The sequence below is a fragment of the Ptychodera flava genome, chromosome 8 (assembly GCF_041260155.1).
Source record: "Ptychodera flava strain L36383 chromosome 8, AS_Pfla_20210202, whole genome shotgun sequence".
Classification (NCBI taxonomy): Eukaryota; Metazoa; Hemichordata; class Enteropneusta; family Ptychoderidae; genus Ptychodera; species Ptychodera flava.
In genome coordinates, this window is record NC_091935.1 from 25,023,452 (window position 1) to 25,039,398 (window position 15,947).

Consider the following 15,947-nt stretch of genomic DNA (forward strand, 5'->3'; position numbering starts at 1 on the left):
ACATTCAAGATCGAAATTTGGTTTTAATTTTAAAGTAAGAGGTCATGTGAACTGATGGAATAATGAAATTTGACCATATTTCGACTGTCATTCTGTGATTTCAGGGTGAAATAATAGTTGGCTGAATAATGTCACGGATTCAGTACTCTCAGTGAGTGAGAATAACTGTAATTTTACTGAAGAATACACATATTCTAAGCAACTGAATTCGATGTATTTTCATTCACATAATTTGTGTAACGGATCTGAAGTCGTCCTCAGTAGGTAAATATCGGGGTCAGGGGTCGTCATCATGGCGAATAGGCCGATCGTCATAGACCCTCTTTCGGTTATCCCAAAATGCATTGCTGCGGCCGTTTACTCCATATAAGCTCTTGAAACCAAGACACGATGACGATGTACTTTCATTTCGTATACATTATATCACATCGTCCGGTAGTACAGTTTATGCATGGCAAAAAGCCTAGTACCTAGTGTTTCATTGGGCGACGAATGTATTGACAGGCCACCTGGTATAGCATCAGCCATAAATACTATTCGGCCGTTGGCTAGAGGGGGTCTACGTGCACCTCCCCCCCCACACACACACACACACACAGGATAACAAACCTGTATTTTTCAGAAGCCTTGGTATCCCTAGAATACGAAATGGAATTTTAATATAAAAAATATAGGGATGCAATAGCTGTTACTGTCATGTTTTGAAGGGTACCGCAAAATCACGATTTTGCGACCCACATGCATTTTCGTCAAATCAGTCTTCTTGTAAGTCATCTGCTGAGCTTATTTTTTAACATAACCTCACTTGTTTGGTATTATTAGAAAGGCAATTTATTCTTCTTTAAGATGACATATTGTAAAAAGCAATATCTTCTACAGTTTTTGTGAATATGACCAAAACTTACCCCATACCCCAAAGTTAAACATCGCAAATTACTGTCGTAGATATCGTCAAATTCTACCAATTTTTTATCAAGACTTAAAAAAACTGTCAATTTTTTGTATGAAATCTGTTTTATTTGGTACAGGGACATGTCAGAAATATGAAATAGACTTTTAACAGAAAAAAATATTGGGATTCTATAGCTGTAACAGTCATATTTTGAAGGGTACCGCAAAATCACAGTATTGCATCCGCATATTACGTTTTTGTTAAACCTGTCTTCTTATAAGTCATCTGCTTGAGCTTGTTTTTGAATATAATGTAACTTGTTAGGTATTATTAGGAAGGTATTATTAGTCTTTAAAATAAGATATTGAAATATGCAATATCTTGTATGATTTTTATGGAATATGATCAAAACTTACCCCATACCCCAAAGTTTATACCGAAAATTACTTTCATAGCTAACATCAAATTCTACCAATTTTTTACCTACACATAACAAAAATTGATTTTTTATCCAAAAGGCAATGCTTGTATGCAATTTATAAAATCTGTGTTTTTGCTATAAAATTATGCCACAAATATGAAATTAACTTTTAACAGGAATGTAATATGATTTAGTAGCCATTTGAATGTGGGTTACACACTTGGGAATAGGTTAGAGTTAGAGAGAGACAGAATAGGCCGGAGACAGCTTTGTATTGTGTCTTAGTATGACCAAGTTCAAATCTATCCTTTATTACTATAACAGGTCCATATATACAGTGTAGTATGAATAATCATTAGAATCAATGAATGACACGATTAACTAATGACACGCCCAATGCATAACCTACATAATTAGTAAAGGGTTGGTGGGCGGAGCTACACCATGAACGTGATTCCCGACATCCTCCCGCCGGCAAGATAAAGTGTTTCGAAAATCTTACACAACTGAATTCACAAATGCAAAAACAACACGAAATAAATCTCAAGAGTAAAGTGTCAATGATAAGCGTAAGATTGGAAAGAATAATCTGAAAGATCAATGGCGGTTGGTGTCTAATCATGCTTGATAAGAAAATACGCCTGGTACGGATTAAATCACAATCTGCTGCTGTTTGTGGCGCGTGATACAAACTTCAAAGAAACTCTACTTCAAATCCTTATATCAACTAAACTTAATTAAATCCTTATTACAGTACAGGTTCGTTATAAGCTTTAAAACCGGCACACTTATTTAAAAAAGGAGATAAATATGACCCGAAAAATTATAGGGGCATTTCTGTCGGAAGGTGTCTAAATGAAAGGCTAAATAGTTTTTTAGATGACAATCATATTATACATAATAACCAAGCTGGATTTCGCAAAAACCATCGCACAATAGATCACATATTTACCCTGAAGACAATAATACATAAATATATTAACAATAAGCAGAACATTTATGTTTGTTTTGTTGACTTTGCTAAGGCTTTCGACTCGGTATGGAGAGTTGGTCTTTTCATAGACTTTAAAAACGTTTTTAAAGTCTATGGTCTTTTCCATAAACATCTCAAAAATAACATTAATGGCAAATTATACAGACTTATAAAACACATGTACACCAACACAAAAATACACGTCAAAACAAATAATTTTATCTCGCCCAGCCTGAAAGTTGAAAAAGGAGTAAAACAGGGCTGTGTTCTAAGTCCTAGTCTGTTTAATTTATATGTCAATGACTTGAAAACAAATCTAGACAAAGTAAATACTCAACCACCAGTGTTGAATAATACCCCAGTTAACTCATTATTTTACGCTGATGACCTAGTCTTAATCTCTACTTCAAAAGAGGGTTTGCAGAGGGAGTTAATACACTACACGCATTTTGCTCCAATTGGAAACTTGATGTTAATTTACAGAAAACCAAAGCAATTAATTTTAGTTATACCACTCTCCGCCTCGTGCCCATTGTTCTAACCATGCTTTCTAATTTCCATAACCGAATATTTTATTATTACCACCTGGCTTTCTTTTGTTTAAAAAGTGTCCGATTTACAAGTTCTTTTGTTTAAAAGTGTCCTATTTACTAGTAAATCGGACAGTTCTTTTGTTAAAAACTGTCCGATTTACTAGTAAATCGGACACTTTTAAACAAAAGAACTTGTAAGATGGACACTTTTTAAACAAAAGAAAATCACGTGGCGACGAGTAAAAAAAACATGCGAGACATTAACCAGAAGGAATTTATTTCACCATCAAGTACAGAGTAAAGACACTTTAAAAGAATCACCGGACTGAATTAATTTTGCACGACTGTACATCTCAAAATCAATTACAGGTCACCGTGAAATAACAGTATTGATTGCAAATATCACTTCTGTGTTAGGGTTATTGTTATCACGATCATTCGAAGCTGAAATTTAAGACTTCAAAGTCAGTTGTCAAACACTGAATGTGGAGATTTCAGTCGCCTTTGGTAAAGTTAAATCTAGCTACAAGCAAACACGCAGTACCACAGTCATTGTGGATCTAGACATATTGTTTTTTTGTACTTGCAGTTTCTGTTGCGCCTTTCTCTGACGTGGCTGTGTAGCTTGGTCTTCCGATTGTGGCCGTTAGCACTGGCGTGACAGGGGACTTTTCTTTTCCATCTTTGGCTTTGGTAGTTGAAGTGCACCGGATACAGCTTTCATTTGTACTTCATCCGCCATATCGAACTACGTAGAGCGACTCGGCAATTGCATGTATGCTGCTCAAAGCTTTTCGACCCAAATGAGCAAAGCGTGACTCTAACGTCGATCTGCAAACACCTTTTCACTTCATTCAACCAACCAATCAAGCAAATTCATACAATTCAAATAAAACCAGGTGCTCAACCACGTCATCGCACTACAATAGCAACACATGTCAACTTTGTTTTATCCAATCATGGGTTGTTTTTTTTATACTTTCGTTCAACAAGGTGTCAAAACGCGTCAATGTTTTCCTGCCAAAGTTTCAACGTGCACTGCACTAAAATTACAAATAAAACTTTCGGCGTGCAAACAAGGCTCAAAAACTCGGCAAATTCGTGGTATAACACGGTAAGCGAACTCGTAGTCGGCGGTTTACGGAATTTAACGGTACAGTTTGCCATAAAACTCCTCGGCCCTGCGGGCCTCGGAGTTTTACTGGCAAACTGTACCGTTAAATTCCGTAAACCGCCTCCTACTCGTCCGCTTACCTATAGTAAATCTCCTTTGGTAGATAAACACTTATTTAACTATGGTAGTACATGCATCAAATCTGTTAAGAGCTATACATACTTAGGACTGACAATTAAATCAAATGGTAGTTTTATTGACACAATTACAAATTTGGCTGATAAAGCAGCAAAATCTTTGTATAGTTTAAAAAGGGTTTTGTTGCACAACAAAAAGATAAAATTTTCCCTACATCTATATGTTTTCATTAAACCTGTTTTACTGTATGGCTCAGAGATTTGGGGACAAGATTTCATGGATTACAAGAAGTGGGATAAATCAGCAATTGAAAAAAACTCACCTCAAATTTTGTAAGAACATTTTACAGTGTAATAGACAAGCTTGTAATGCCGCTGTGAGGGGTGAACTAGGACAATTCCCACTTCTACTTGAGATCAAACTTAATATTGTTAAACACTGGCTTCATATCGTACAACTGCCACATTGTAATCTTGCTAAAGAAACTTTTCTGGAGCAAATGGTAAACAACACTAACAATAGATCCTGGTTTAACTGTTTAAGTGCTTTAATTAAAGACAATGGAATGGACTTTCTCCTTGATAAAGCTCCATCACTTAAACACCACAAAGTCATAACTGGATTGATGAAACAAATTTAACAAACAATTATGAAGTCTTTTGGAAAAATTTGATCACTGATGAAAATAGTAAACTAAGAATGTATGCCAAAATAAAACGTAATTTTAGATTAGAACCCTACTTAACACAGTTACAAGGTGAGAAAAGAAAATTACTCACCAAACTTCGCATTAGCAATCATGATCTAGCAATTGAAAAAGGGAGACACACTGTTCCAAAAACCCCAATTACTGAAAGATACTGCAATCAGTGTAACACCAACAGTATTGAAGATGAAACACACTTTTTATTAGTCTGTCAGAAATACAAAGTCCAAAGAAAGAACTTTTTCAGTAAAATCAATTTCCCAAACGACGATACTGAAAATCAGCTTATTTCTCTACTAACAAAACAAGAGTTATCTTTTAATGAACAACTTGCAGATTATATTTTTACATTATATAAACAAAGAAATACCTAGTTATATTTATTATTAGCTACTATTATTATAATGTAATACTTTATCTTTATTGAAGAAAATTTTAACTTATTTTTGTATCACACTTTTATTGCCACAAATGTGATGTAAATCCTATATTTACAAGCAAGCAATAAAAATATTATTATTATATTATTATTATTATTTGAAAGGGTACTCAGGTATCATTGCAAATTTGCTGAAACAAATACACTTGCCATATATGGGTTCCCCTCCAAAATGATCCACATGGCTACTAAACCATTTTATCTTCCCGTTAAAAGTGTATTTCATATTTGTGACATACTTTTGTAACTAACAAATCAGATTTCATACAAGAATTGCCTATTGTATGATGTGTAGCAAAAAATGGTAGAATTTAAGTTAAGCTGTGATTTGCGATTCGAACTTTTGGGGTATGGGTAAAGTTAGACTCTCTCACAGCCCCTCGCCTGCTTCACCTCTGACCATGATACCGCCCTCAGAGGGTGAGCCGAGCGAAGCTCGGCTCAGCGAGCCGGCCAAGCCGTCAAGGGGCTGTTAACAATTGTTTTTTCGACTTTATTTTCGATTTTTTTTATTGATTGTCAAAACTGCACCCATACTTTTTCTATTTTGCCTGCCATTGGACCAGCTTTTGAGACAGACATGCCTCCTATGAGATGAGAAGTGATATCAGTGTTAGTAGCACGCTACTCAAATATCTCAGGCTTGTACTATTACGCAATTGCCGAAATAGATACTAACTTTAGCTGTTGTGCTATTATAGTCACTGGGGCGGAATGTCCATGGCTCAAAACGTCTACAGTGAAGCGTTGAAAACGCTGGTGCATTGACAAAATTTAAATGTCACATCGGGAAGTTGTGAGACAAGCAATTAGAAGCCCTGTCACCATGTGCCAATAGCAGTAAATTCAGTAAATTTATTAAAACATTTTCAGCATTTCAGCTGAATGACTGACTGACTGGTTATTTGCACATGACAATATGTTATAGATTCTAAGTTTTGACAGAAATATATATACAAATTTAGTAATCAAGCACTGACAATGATTGCTGATGACTAGACAGTTGTCCATATTGATAGTACTGGACGGTGGACCCATTAAATTGGAATTTTTACACGAATTATTTGCATACTTTTGGACTGTTATGAAGTTGTGTAAGTGAATTGGACCTTGAACTGTCTCACTCAGTGACTAGTCAAAATGTGCAAGGCAATGTTGTGCAACGTCTGTATATTCTATATAAACCAACCACTTACAGTTGAGTAGACAGAACTGGAGTATCGAAGGACTGTCATTGAACAGAAAAGACGTGTACAAGATCACTGCCAAAGTTAAATCCATCTCTGAGGAGAAGTAACTGTAACATGTAACTATGCACAGCTCTTTCAGTAGTATCACAGTCTGGACTATGACTACGTAGACTGGCAACTATTAAGCTCCTATGTTTAGATAAGGAGACTGAGTTGTTTGTCCTTTTTAATTAATTAACTTCACAGCTGCGTCATGCTTACGTTCGATAGATAGCGCAGCCTGTCAGTCACGATATGGGTGGAAAGAAAGCCCTACGTTGGACGGAAAACCCGTCTGCAAGTAGCCAATCAGAAAAATCGAAAAAAAATCGAAAAAACAAGTGTTAACAGCCCCAAGTTCCGCTACGCTATAACCCTGCTGGCTCGGTGAGCCTTGCTTGCTAGAAAGACCGTTGAGGGCGCATCACCATATGGTTGAGGATAGAGCTGCGTAGCGGACGAGGGGCTGTGAGAGAGTCTAAGTTTGACCCTATTTCATGTAAACTATGAAGGACATTGCACATTACAATATGTCATCTTAAAGAGGAATAAATTTGCCCTACTAATGATACTCCACAAACCAGGTTATGTATAAGTTAGGCTTAAAAAAGAAGCCCAGCAAATGACTTACAGGAAGACAGATTTGGCGAAATTCATGTGGTCGCAAAACCGTGATTTTGCGGTACCTTTCGAAACATGACCGTAACAGCTATTGCATCCCTATATTTTTTCTGTTAAAATTCCATTTCGTATTCTAGGGATCCCAAGGCTTCTCAAAAATACAGGTTTGTTATCCTGTGCGGGATGCACGTAGACCCCCTCTAGCCCACGGACCATATTAGTTACTTACCCTGGCGCGAAAAGCACCATGGAGCAGGTAACAGAACTATCCTAACGTCAAAACTACACCGTCGATGTGGGTTTTAATGAAAACGTGGTGTTGATGAAAATCTAGGAAACTGTATGCGACAAAAGAAAATAATCAAAACCAGATTGAAGTGGTAAGCTTAAGCTTTAGGGGAGACTTAATATCTACGATAGTAAAATGATAATCGCCGGCCTATTACAATATTCCTGGACAACACGATATGAAGTCCTGCCGTCAACTGCTTCCACTGGATCTGTTGAAAACTGACCAACAGCCTGAATTTGTATGGGGGCGGGGGCGGATTAATAAAAATAAAAACATAAGTGTTCCTCTACGACATAATTATAACACAACCATGGACATTTTTGAAAGAATTCATTAAATCGTTCCACATCTAATTGTGTGAATTTGGCGGGAAAAATGAAGCAAAGCTCGGACTTAATTTTTTGCTCACGTGTTGACACACGTGAGCATATGTCGCAGCGATGTCTGTCTGTCTGTGTGTCTGTGTGTCTGTCCGTTTGTCTGTCTGTCTGTCTGTCTGTCTGTCTGTGTACTCATTATCTCAAAAACGTCTCATCAGATCAGAATCAAATCTGGTACATAGATTTAGTTTGCAAATGGCAAGAACTGATTAGTTTTTGGTGGATGTGGCTTGCTTACTTTTTGGTCATTTGCATAATTAATGATTTTAGAAGAAACGGATATATATTGACAACGACTGAACACAATTTGATGAAAGTCGCTACAAATGTTGATCACACCAAGATATATCAGCTGTGAAATATACGAAGGGGTGACATAAAAGATAATGGATAATTTGCATATTTAATGAACTTTCCTAATTAGGGATAAATATCTGATTTGACTTGATAAAAATTGACAAAACTTGGTATGTTTATTGAAGATACTATGATGTAACATTATTGAAAGTCATTAAGCATTTTTACTTCATCAAACTCTTTATTTGCATATTTAATGAACTTAGGAAATTAGGGATATTTATTTGAATTGACTTGACCAAAATTGATGAAACTTGCTATGTACATTAAAGATACTATGATATAACATTTTTTGAAAGTCATTAAGCATTTTTACTTCAGCCAGATACTTATTTGCATATTTAATAAACTTTCGTAATTAGATATATATATCTGAATGGACTCGACCAAAGTTGATGAAACTTGCTTTGTACATTGAAGATACTATGATATAACATTATTGAAAATCATTAAGCAGTCTCATTTCAGCCAATTCCTTATTTACATATTTAATGAACTTCACTAATTAGGGATATATATCTGAATTGACTCGACTGAAGTTGATGAATCTTACTACATATATAGAAGATACTATAAAACAACATTATTGAAAGTCACTAAACTTGTTTACTTCAGCTAATTTCTAATTTGCATATTTAATGAACTTTCCTAATTAGGGATATTTATCTGTATTGACTAGACCGAATTTGACGAAACTTGTAGGTACATTAAAGATAGTATGATACAACATCGAAAGTCATTAAGCATTTTTACTTTAGCCAATTCCTTATTTGCAAATTTAATGAGCTTTCCTAATTAAGGATATTTATCTGTCTTGACTAGACCAAAGTTGACGAATTGCTTTTTAAATTAAAGATACTATGATACGACATTATTGAAAGTCATTTAACATTTTTACTTCAGCCAATTCCTAATTTGCATATTTAATGAGAACATTTCAGTCAATTCCTTATTTGCATATTTTAATGAACTTTCCTGATTGGGGATATATACTTGGCTTTAGAATCAATCTGTGGTGAATATTATTCATTATGTTGATCATAACACTTTCAATGATGTTGCAAACATGTGGTGAAGGTTCAAATTTACACATAACTGCAATATAATGAAACACGTGAGCATTTACAGTTCATATCTGGTTTCTACCAAGCCGAGAACCATTATAGGCCACAACCGAAAGATTCGTCGCTCGAGGGCGCTCTGTATGATCAATACTCTGCATATGGCAGTCTCTCATTCCACATTTGCTCACAGTATCAAACTTTTGATTAAGATCAGTACTCCGGCAAACGAATCTGCTTGGTCTCTAGTTCTCTGCTGTTAACCGAATCTTCGCATAATCCTCTTGATATGCAGACTGAGTCGATCAAATACTTGCTATCGGAGTACCTCCCTGTTGTTGTAACCTTTAAACGTAACAGGACAGAATGTTATTGAAGTTGCCGGGAAGGTATGTGAACATCTACAGCTTCGCATTTGTTCGTTTATCTTGTACGTCAATTGGAGCCTTCATTCAATTCATGCATATCCACTGACGTCACTATCCAAAAGAGTGATGTCACATTTGACCATAACACAGCTACGAGAATGCTTTCAGGAAAAGGGCACAATTGAAGGGGCGAGAAAATGTTGGGGGAAGGGAACGAACATTTGGCGGGGTTTTCCTCTGATTTAGTAGATAACTTGAAAATGAAGGGCAGAATAATTTGCATAAAAACTACATATTACTTTGTGTATATATATTATAATGAAATAATAAGACTCAAAGAATAACAGTTGTAGGTAGTAAACTACGAAATGAAATCAAAGGAGCTTAAGATATCACCAAATTTAAGGCTACAGTGTTTATTGCAGCAAATCAACCAATTTCCGTGAGGAGTAGCATTATGGTCCCACTATTCCCCGATTTTCAATAGTATACCTGACTTTTGCAGACATAAACCCGAACAGACTGATTGTATTTGTAGAGACAATTCACACATGACGCTGAGTTGATTTACTAACTTGCCTGCAAATCTGCGGGACTTCCAAGGTCATAGGCGGCGATAAATGCATTCTCTCCAGATTTCCAAACAGTCCCATTTCGGGGAATTGCAGAACCACTTGTTGAGAAGTACACATCAAGGGTTCTTCTGTCGCTCTCCGGTGTGGCTTCACGGTAAAAGATGCTCATACAACGCTGCTTGTTGTCACTGTTTGTCAGGTTCAACTTACTGAAAGGACGACTTTCAACTGGAGACAAATTGATAAACACAACAGTGTTAGCCGCCAACGTTAAGGATGAACCTGAGGGCGCCAGTCTGCGAATGTTGTAGGTCAAGAGGCAAGAAATGGTACTTAAACGGTAAGATCGTGTGATGAAACACAGCCGGCTAGCAATTAGTACGAAAATTCTCATCGCCGATTAAAGGAGTTGTTAATGTTCTACACCCTAGTTTCAAACCATATACCACGATGATGTTCTGTTCTCAAGCATGACAATTATGTACTTCTCGTACTTTTCCACGGAACTTTGACAAAGTTAAAGCCCACTAGCTGTAACTCTTGAAATCTGTCGACCTCTAAATATCTTCCTATTCTCTCCTGGTTTTCTCTGAATTCTACAAAACATACAATGTCACAGTTGAAAACATTCACCCCTACATGCATTACATTGGACTACTCTGTGCAGTATTTGAATATACTGCTGCGTGCAGTATTCTGTTTCACGGATGTATTTGACAATCTGTGACTTGCAGGGAAGAGAGAGATTTTGAAAGAAAGCCGCCAAGAATATAGTAAAAGTAATTGAAGGCCAAAATATCAATCGACACCATACTATGGGGTAGTTTGAACATTGTTCACAATGTACATACACTCATAAGTGTGTTTTTCACAATATCCTCTAAAATGCACTCTCATATGAGGCCGTACAAAAACAAAACTGTACTATTCCGATAACCCGATCTACCCTATTTTTTTATCTGCCGACCCTAAACTTTTTAGAGCTACGTAAACACAGAAGTAAAAAAGAAAGAAAACCCCGTAAAATCACGCGTTCGTTAGGCCTATATGACATATGAGTTTTGCTTTAACGAGGATGTCTTTTATGGATTTTTTTTCTTTTATGTATATGATACATTTTTCTGGAAATGTTGCGGCCAGTGTGTGACCGCCCTGAACCCCTAAAAAGGCATATTTAAAAATAAAACTATTTTCGTAAAAAAATTCCTGCCGACCTACCTACCCTATTTTTGAAAACCATGTTATCGGAACAGCACAATTTTATTTTATTTTCTTTCTTTATTTACTTATTTATTTTTGCCTAATCACCTATCCTTGCAAGTAGGAATATACGCTGCAAAGTGTGAAGTCTGCACAGTTTGAAAAATATCATTTTTTTCATTTCAAAAAGTGACTCCCTTACCGACACAAATTCAAGAACTGTGTACATGTTCTTCTAATCTTAGGCGTACGTCAGATATCACATATCGGTCTCAAGTCATGATTATATGCCCTGTCAATTCTATATCGGGAAGTGGCTTCGCAATAAAAAAGAATAACTGAAGCAAATTCTCTGAGTGAGACTCAGGAATTCAGAAAAATCGGGTTTTTAAAACTTTACTGCTATTTGATTTTCGCTACTATATTTGATTACATACTGAGGAAATCTGTAACGAACCTTTGGTAGATATCGCATAGGCTCCAGTCCCGTGTTCTTGCCCTTGCGTGGACAAATCTGATAGAATTTTGTACCGTGCATATAGGTTTTTACAAAATTTGTCGGTCACGACAGAGCCGAAGGACGCCAACAGGGCAACTGTGGCCTGAGAAAGTCTGCCCTCAACGTCACATTCACTGGTGACAGCGTCTTGGAGATAGCGAAAGTCTTGAAGGTCCTTATCGAAGTTTGGTCCGTACTGTTGGATTTTACGCCATAGGGAAGCGTTGAATATTTCATAAATCTTTACGTCAACCTTATTCCATTGGTAAATTTTCTGTTGCAGATCTGGACCCAGGATGGAGTGCTTTTTGCTCACCCTACGGGCAATATACAGAATATCCTCCATCTTCCAACACATCAGCCGCTTCAACAATACAAGAGACTCATCGAAGTATTCTGTAATTACTACGAGGTCTAGTTCCCGTTCGAGAATCGTAAAGTATTTTTCAACAACATCAGGATTGTCATGATATTGGTTTTCCAATCCTAAGTGCCACGCCTGGCTGTTCCTTGCCACCTGCCACATTATGTTCCTATTTTCCATTCTTTTGTGATAATATTCTGGCTTTCTCAGAAACTCTTGCAACGTCGAGGGCGCGCATGATATGTTCTTACAATTGACATATTTGTAGAGTTTGAAAAAGTTGAACGCAGATTCAAATTGCGCAGCAGGTTCGCGAGCAGTCGCGACAAAAATGACCCCGGGCGACTCGGTTCGTTGGTACAGGTGGGCCAGTTCCGAGGCGGCAAAGTGTAGTGTTGCGTTTTCTCTTAAAAGTAGAACTCGATTTTTTCTGTTCGCCCCAAAAGCGGGCAGTGAAACATTGCCTGTTGATCCATCAACGTGGTAGGTATTGGACGCTCCAGAGTAGCCCTCCCCCTCGTGGTAGACGCTCAGTCGCTTGAACTGAAACTTGTGTTTCCTTGCAAATCGACCGAGCAAAGTATCAAGAGTTGTGCTAGCTGTTTTCCGGTTATATATTCTTGCGATATTGTGTAGAGGGGCGCAATTCCTATCGTATGCGAGCCACGACAGTCGAGAGTCCAGTGCTTTCTTTTCCACGATGACGTCAGAATCGATTCGGGGCTGGGCATTACCGGCCGTCATCTCTTTATTTGTATTAATTATCCTGAGAACAAGGGTAAGACAAGAAAATCAACACATAATAAATGAAAAATGGGATTCGTCCGACAGAGAACAATGTTGTCGTAGATGATATCGTCGATGGAATTGCTATCAAGGAGTTTTGCAAATTTAAATGAGTTTGCAAATTTACTTTCTCGGCCATTTTTGTAAGAATATACGATGTTTGTATCATTCACAGTAGGATTGTTAATGGTCAACAACTGTCCGTATCTTCTTTCTAACGTGCCACGCACATGCTGCTACAGCACTAGAATCACAGAGTAACATAGACCTATCTTTCTCTATGCTAGAATTAACTTAAGAGAGTACTACATTTTAAGATGGACAATAAATGTTGATCATGTCTGAAAAGCACATACAGCCACTCATCTAAATCTCCAGTTCAGCTTCTACCTTTCTTAGACTATAGTCTGTCAGGCCAAGAAAAATAAAAAGTTTGTTTCTCATCCTAGACATATTGCAAAAATGATGCGGTGACGCGGGTGTTTTTACTCTCATTTTTTTATTCTTCAATCAACTAGAACGCGCAAAAACCATTACAACAACATAAAAATGCACGCAGAGATAATTGCATAGCAGTGTTGCTTTAATATTTTTGTATAGCAACAGTTCTGCGGTTTGACTTTTACTTAGTGCAGCAATGCAGTTTTGACAGTGTGGTATAACAGTGACATATGTGTACAGTACTGAATGGAATGTTAGTGTCAATTATTTTGTTTCCGGTGTTTATACAGCACTCTGTTACGCACTATCGTCTTGTATTTTTGCGTTTATTTTTTTTAAATTTTATTTCCTCATGACATGAGCAGAAAAAAAAAGATTGATGCGGTGGGTCTGAATTGACGCGCGCGAGGATGAGAGACAAACTTTTTTTTTCTGTTAAATTTGCTTTTAAGTTTTTTCTATGTTTTTGTTCGCTTAACATTTTTGTTAATATCGTTGCTTATTTTTTGTTGTTGTTTTTGTATTGCTTTGTCCTTGGTATTTAAATTTGTTCGATTTTATCTTTTTGCAGAGTTGATTTTTACGGTGCCTGGATTGTTGGTTTACCAAGTAAGTAAATAGGTAAATGGTAGCACTCTTTTGTGTATGAAAAGCTAACATTACAGAGCGTAACTTTTGATGAATTTTTTTGTTTTTATTTTGTCGATTGAAAATAGTTTTACTCCTCAAAGCATGTTAAAACAACTATTTATCTTGTCAACACAACATCTATACATCTTAAATGCACTTTCATTGTTTAAGTTTGAATTCTAGTCCGGACAAGAGATAAATGTACATGTCAATAATAATAATGCAATTTACACGTGTACAGGTTGAGTTGATTAACTCAACACTATGTATCTCAACATGCTTTTGGTTGGCAACATGAAGAACATAAAGAGTGAAACATCATAAAGAAAGTTAAACATGAAGCAGTGGGATTATAAAGATGTGAAAGAGCACTTTCGAACAAGGAAACGGACATCTCAAAAATGTGGTCTGTTTTGTTTTTTCGTTGTTTACATTTTTCAGCTTACCTGGTCATGTAAGGCGCCGGTGCGATATTTGTCTTATTGGGCCACAGCGTGTAGAGCACGGTGGTCAAGAAAACCAGCGTTGCTACCGTGAAGTAGCAGTATTTTAACTGTGAAAAAAAGAGAAGGTACGCCATAGGGTGAGGTTGACGTCAGTTCTCCGATATTCTAATGGAAGTGATATCAGTTTGGACTGCTGAAATAAACAAGACTTGCTAATCTCACACTAAGATCAGCGGCTACCTCTAGGCCTGGCCCAAGATTATGATGAGATAAGAACAATTTTGGTTTGCGTTCATACTGTATTTGAATCTCCCCCCTGGAGTCACTCATCGATCTTACTCTAAGTCGACTGTGACGGTGCCAACTACCAGGGCCCGGGACGACCTAAAGCGTTCGCGCGCACAATTTTAATTATACGGCTGACCAAGGATCGACTTAGCCTATCCCATAGATTTGTTTTCACTGGCACCAGAGGCGACCTAAAATCTGTAGTGTGAATACAGGGAACTCAGTCGCCTTGTTTGTTTGTTTATGAGTGTTTGTTTATTACTTATGTATGTTTATTTCCATATACAATGAGGAATCAATAAAGAGTTGTATTGGTATTCATGTTTGTCAATAAAGAACGATATTTATTGTTTTTGTTTGTTTGCATGTTTATTTACTACAAGTGTAGCCAGTAAATAATACTTTGAAACTTTCTAATGTAATTCCACATATGAAAGAAAGCATACCCCTCTCTTTGCTATGAGGATTACGTACACCTGTGTGTTCATCTCTCTCTCTCTCTCTCTCTGAATACGCACCTTTTCTAATAACTCACGAAGGAATGCATCTCTGCTTGTCACTTTGTTTGCTCATCACCCATTCTATTTTCGAGACCAGCAAACAACATCAAACAATACCTGATAAATAAAATAACTCCCTGTGCAGATAACATTATACGTACTAACTCTTTATTTTCCTCGTGTACTTCCTGTGTAGGTAAAGTTTACAGTAACCATAAACCGAATATTAAAATGGAAAATCAGCAGGGCAAAACTCGTCTATGTAAATTATCTTTGTGAGGAGAGTGGATACAGTAAACACAGGTTATGTTCTCTGCACGCAAGCGACGTTTTACATAATATCGGGCATTTATTTGTGGCAAGTTGTTTGCTGAACTTGAAAATAGGATGGGTGAGCAAAATGACAAGCAGAGATGCATCCCTTCATAAGTCATTAGAAAGTGTGCATGAGTATTCAGAGAGTGCGGTGGACACACATGAGTGCTTAATCCTCACGGCAAAGGCGGAGGATGCTTTATTTCATATATGTGCACAGTGGGATAGTATTAGAAACTTTAAGAGTATCATTTATTGACTACACTTGTAAACAAACATACAAACAAAACAAAAACAAACAAACAACGTTCTATATCGACAAGCATGAATACAAATACAACTTTTTATTGATTCTTTATTGTAAATGGAAATAATTATA

The 15,947-nt window shown here is 36.8% G+C and overlaps 1 protein-coding gene across 2 annotated transcripts in view; it reads right to left on the bottom strand.

The window, feature by feature from the left end:
• Positions 1-6,447: 6,447 nt before the first annotated feature.
• The window catches only part of LOC139138858 (galactosylceramide sulfotransferase-like), a 12,316-nt gene continuing 2,816 nt past the window's right edge, over positions 6,448-15,947 (bottom strand). The window contains exons 2-5 of one of the 2 annotated variants that reach the window (XM_070707416.1): positions 14,466-14,572; positions 11,757-12,928; positions 10,104-10,327; positions 6,448-9,501 (exon numbers count right to left, since the gene is read on the bottom strand). In XM_070707416.1, the coding sequence (XP_070563517.1) occupies positions 9,370-9,501; positions 10,104-10,327; positions 11,757-12,928; positions 14,466-14,572 (1,635 nt within the window). In that variant the 3' untranslated portion in view covers positions 6,448-9,369. The remainder of the gene's footprint in view (positions 9,502-10,103; positions 10,328-11,756; positions 12,929-14,465; positions 14,573-15,947) is intronic. The other variant, XM_070707415.1, reaches the window with a different exon arrangement.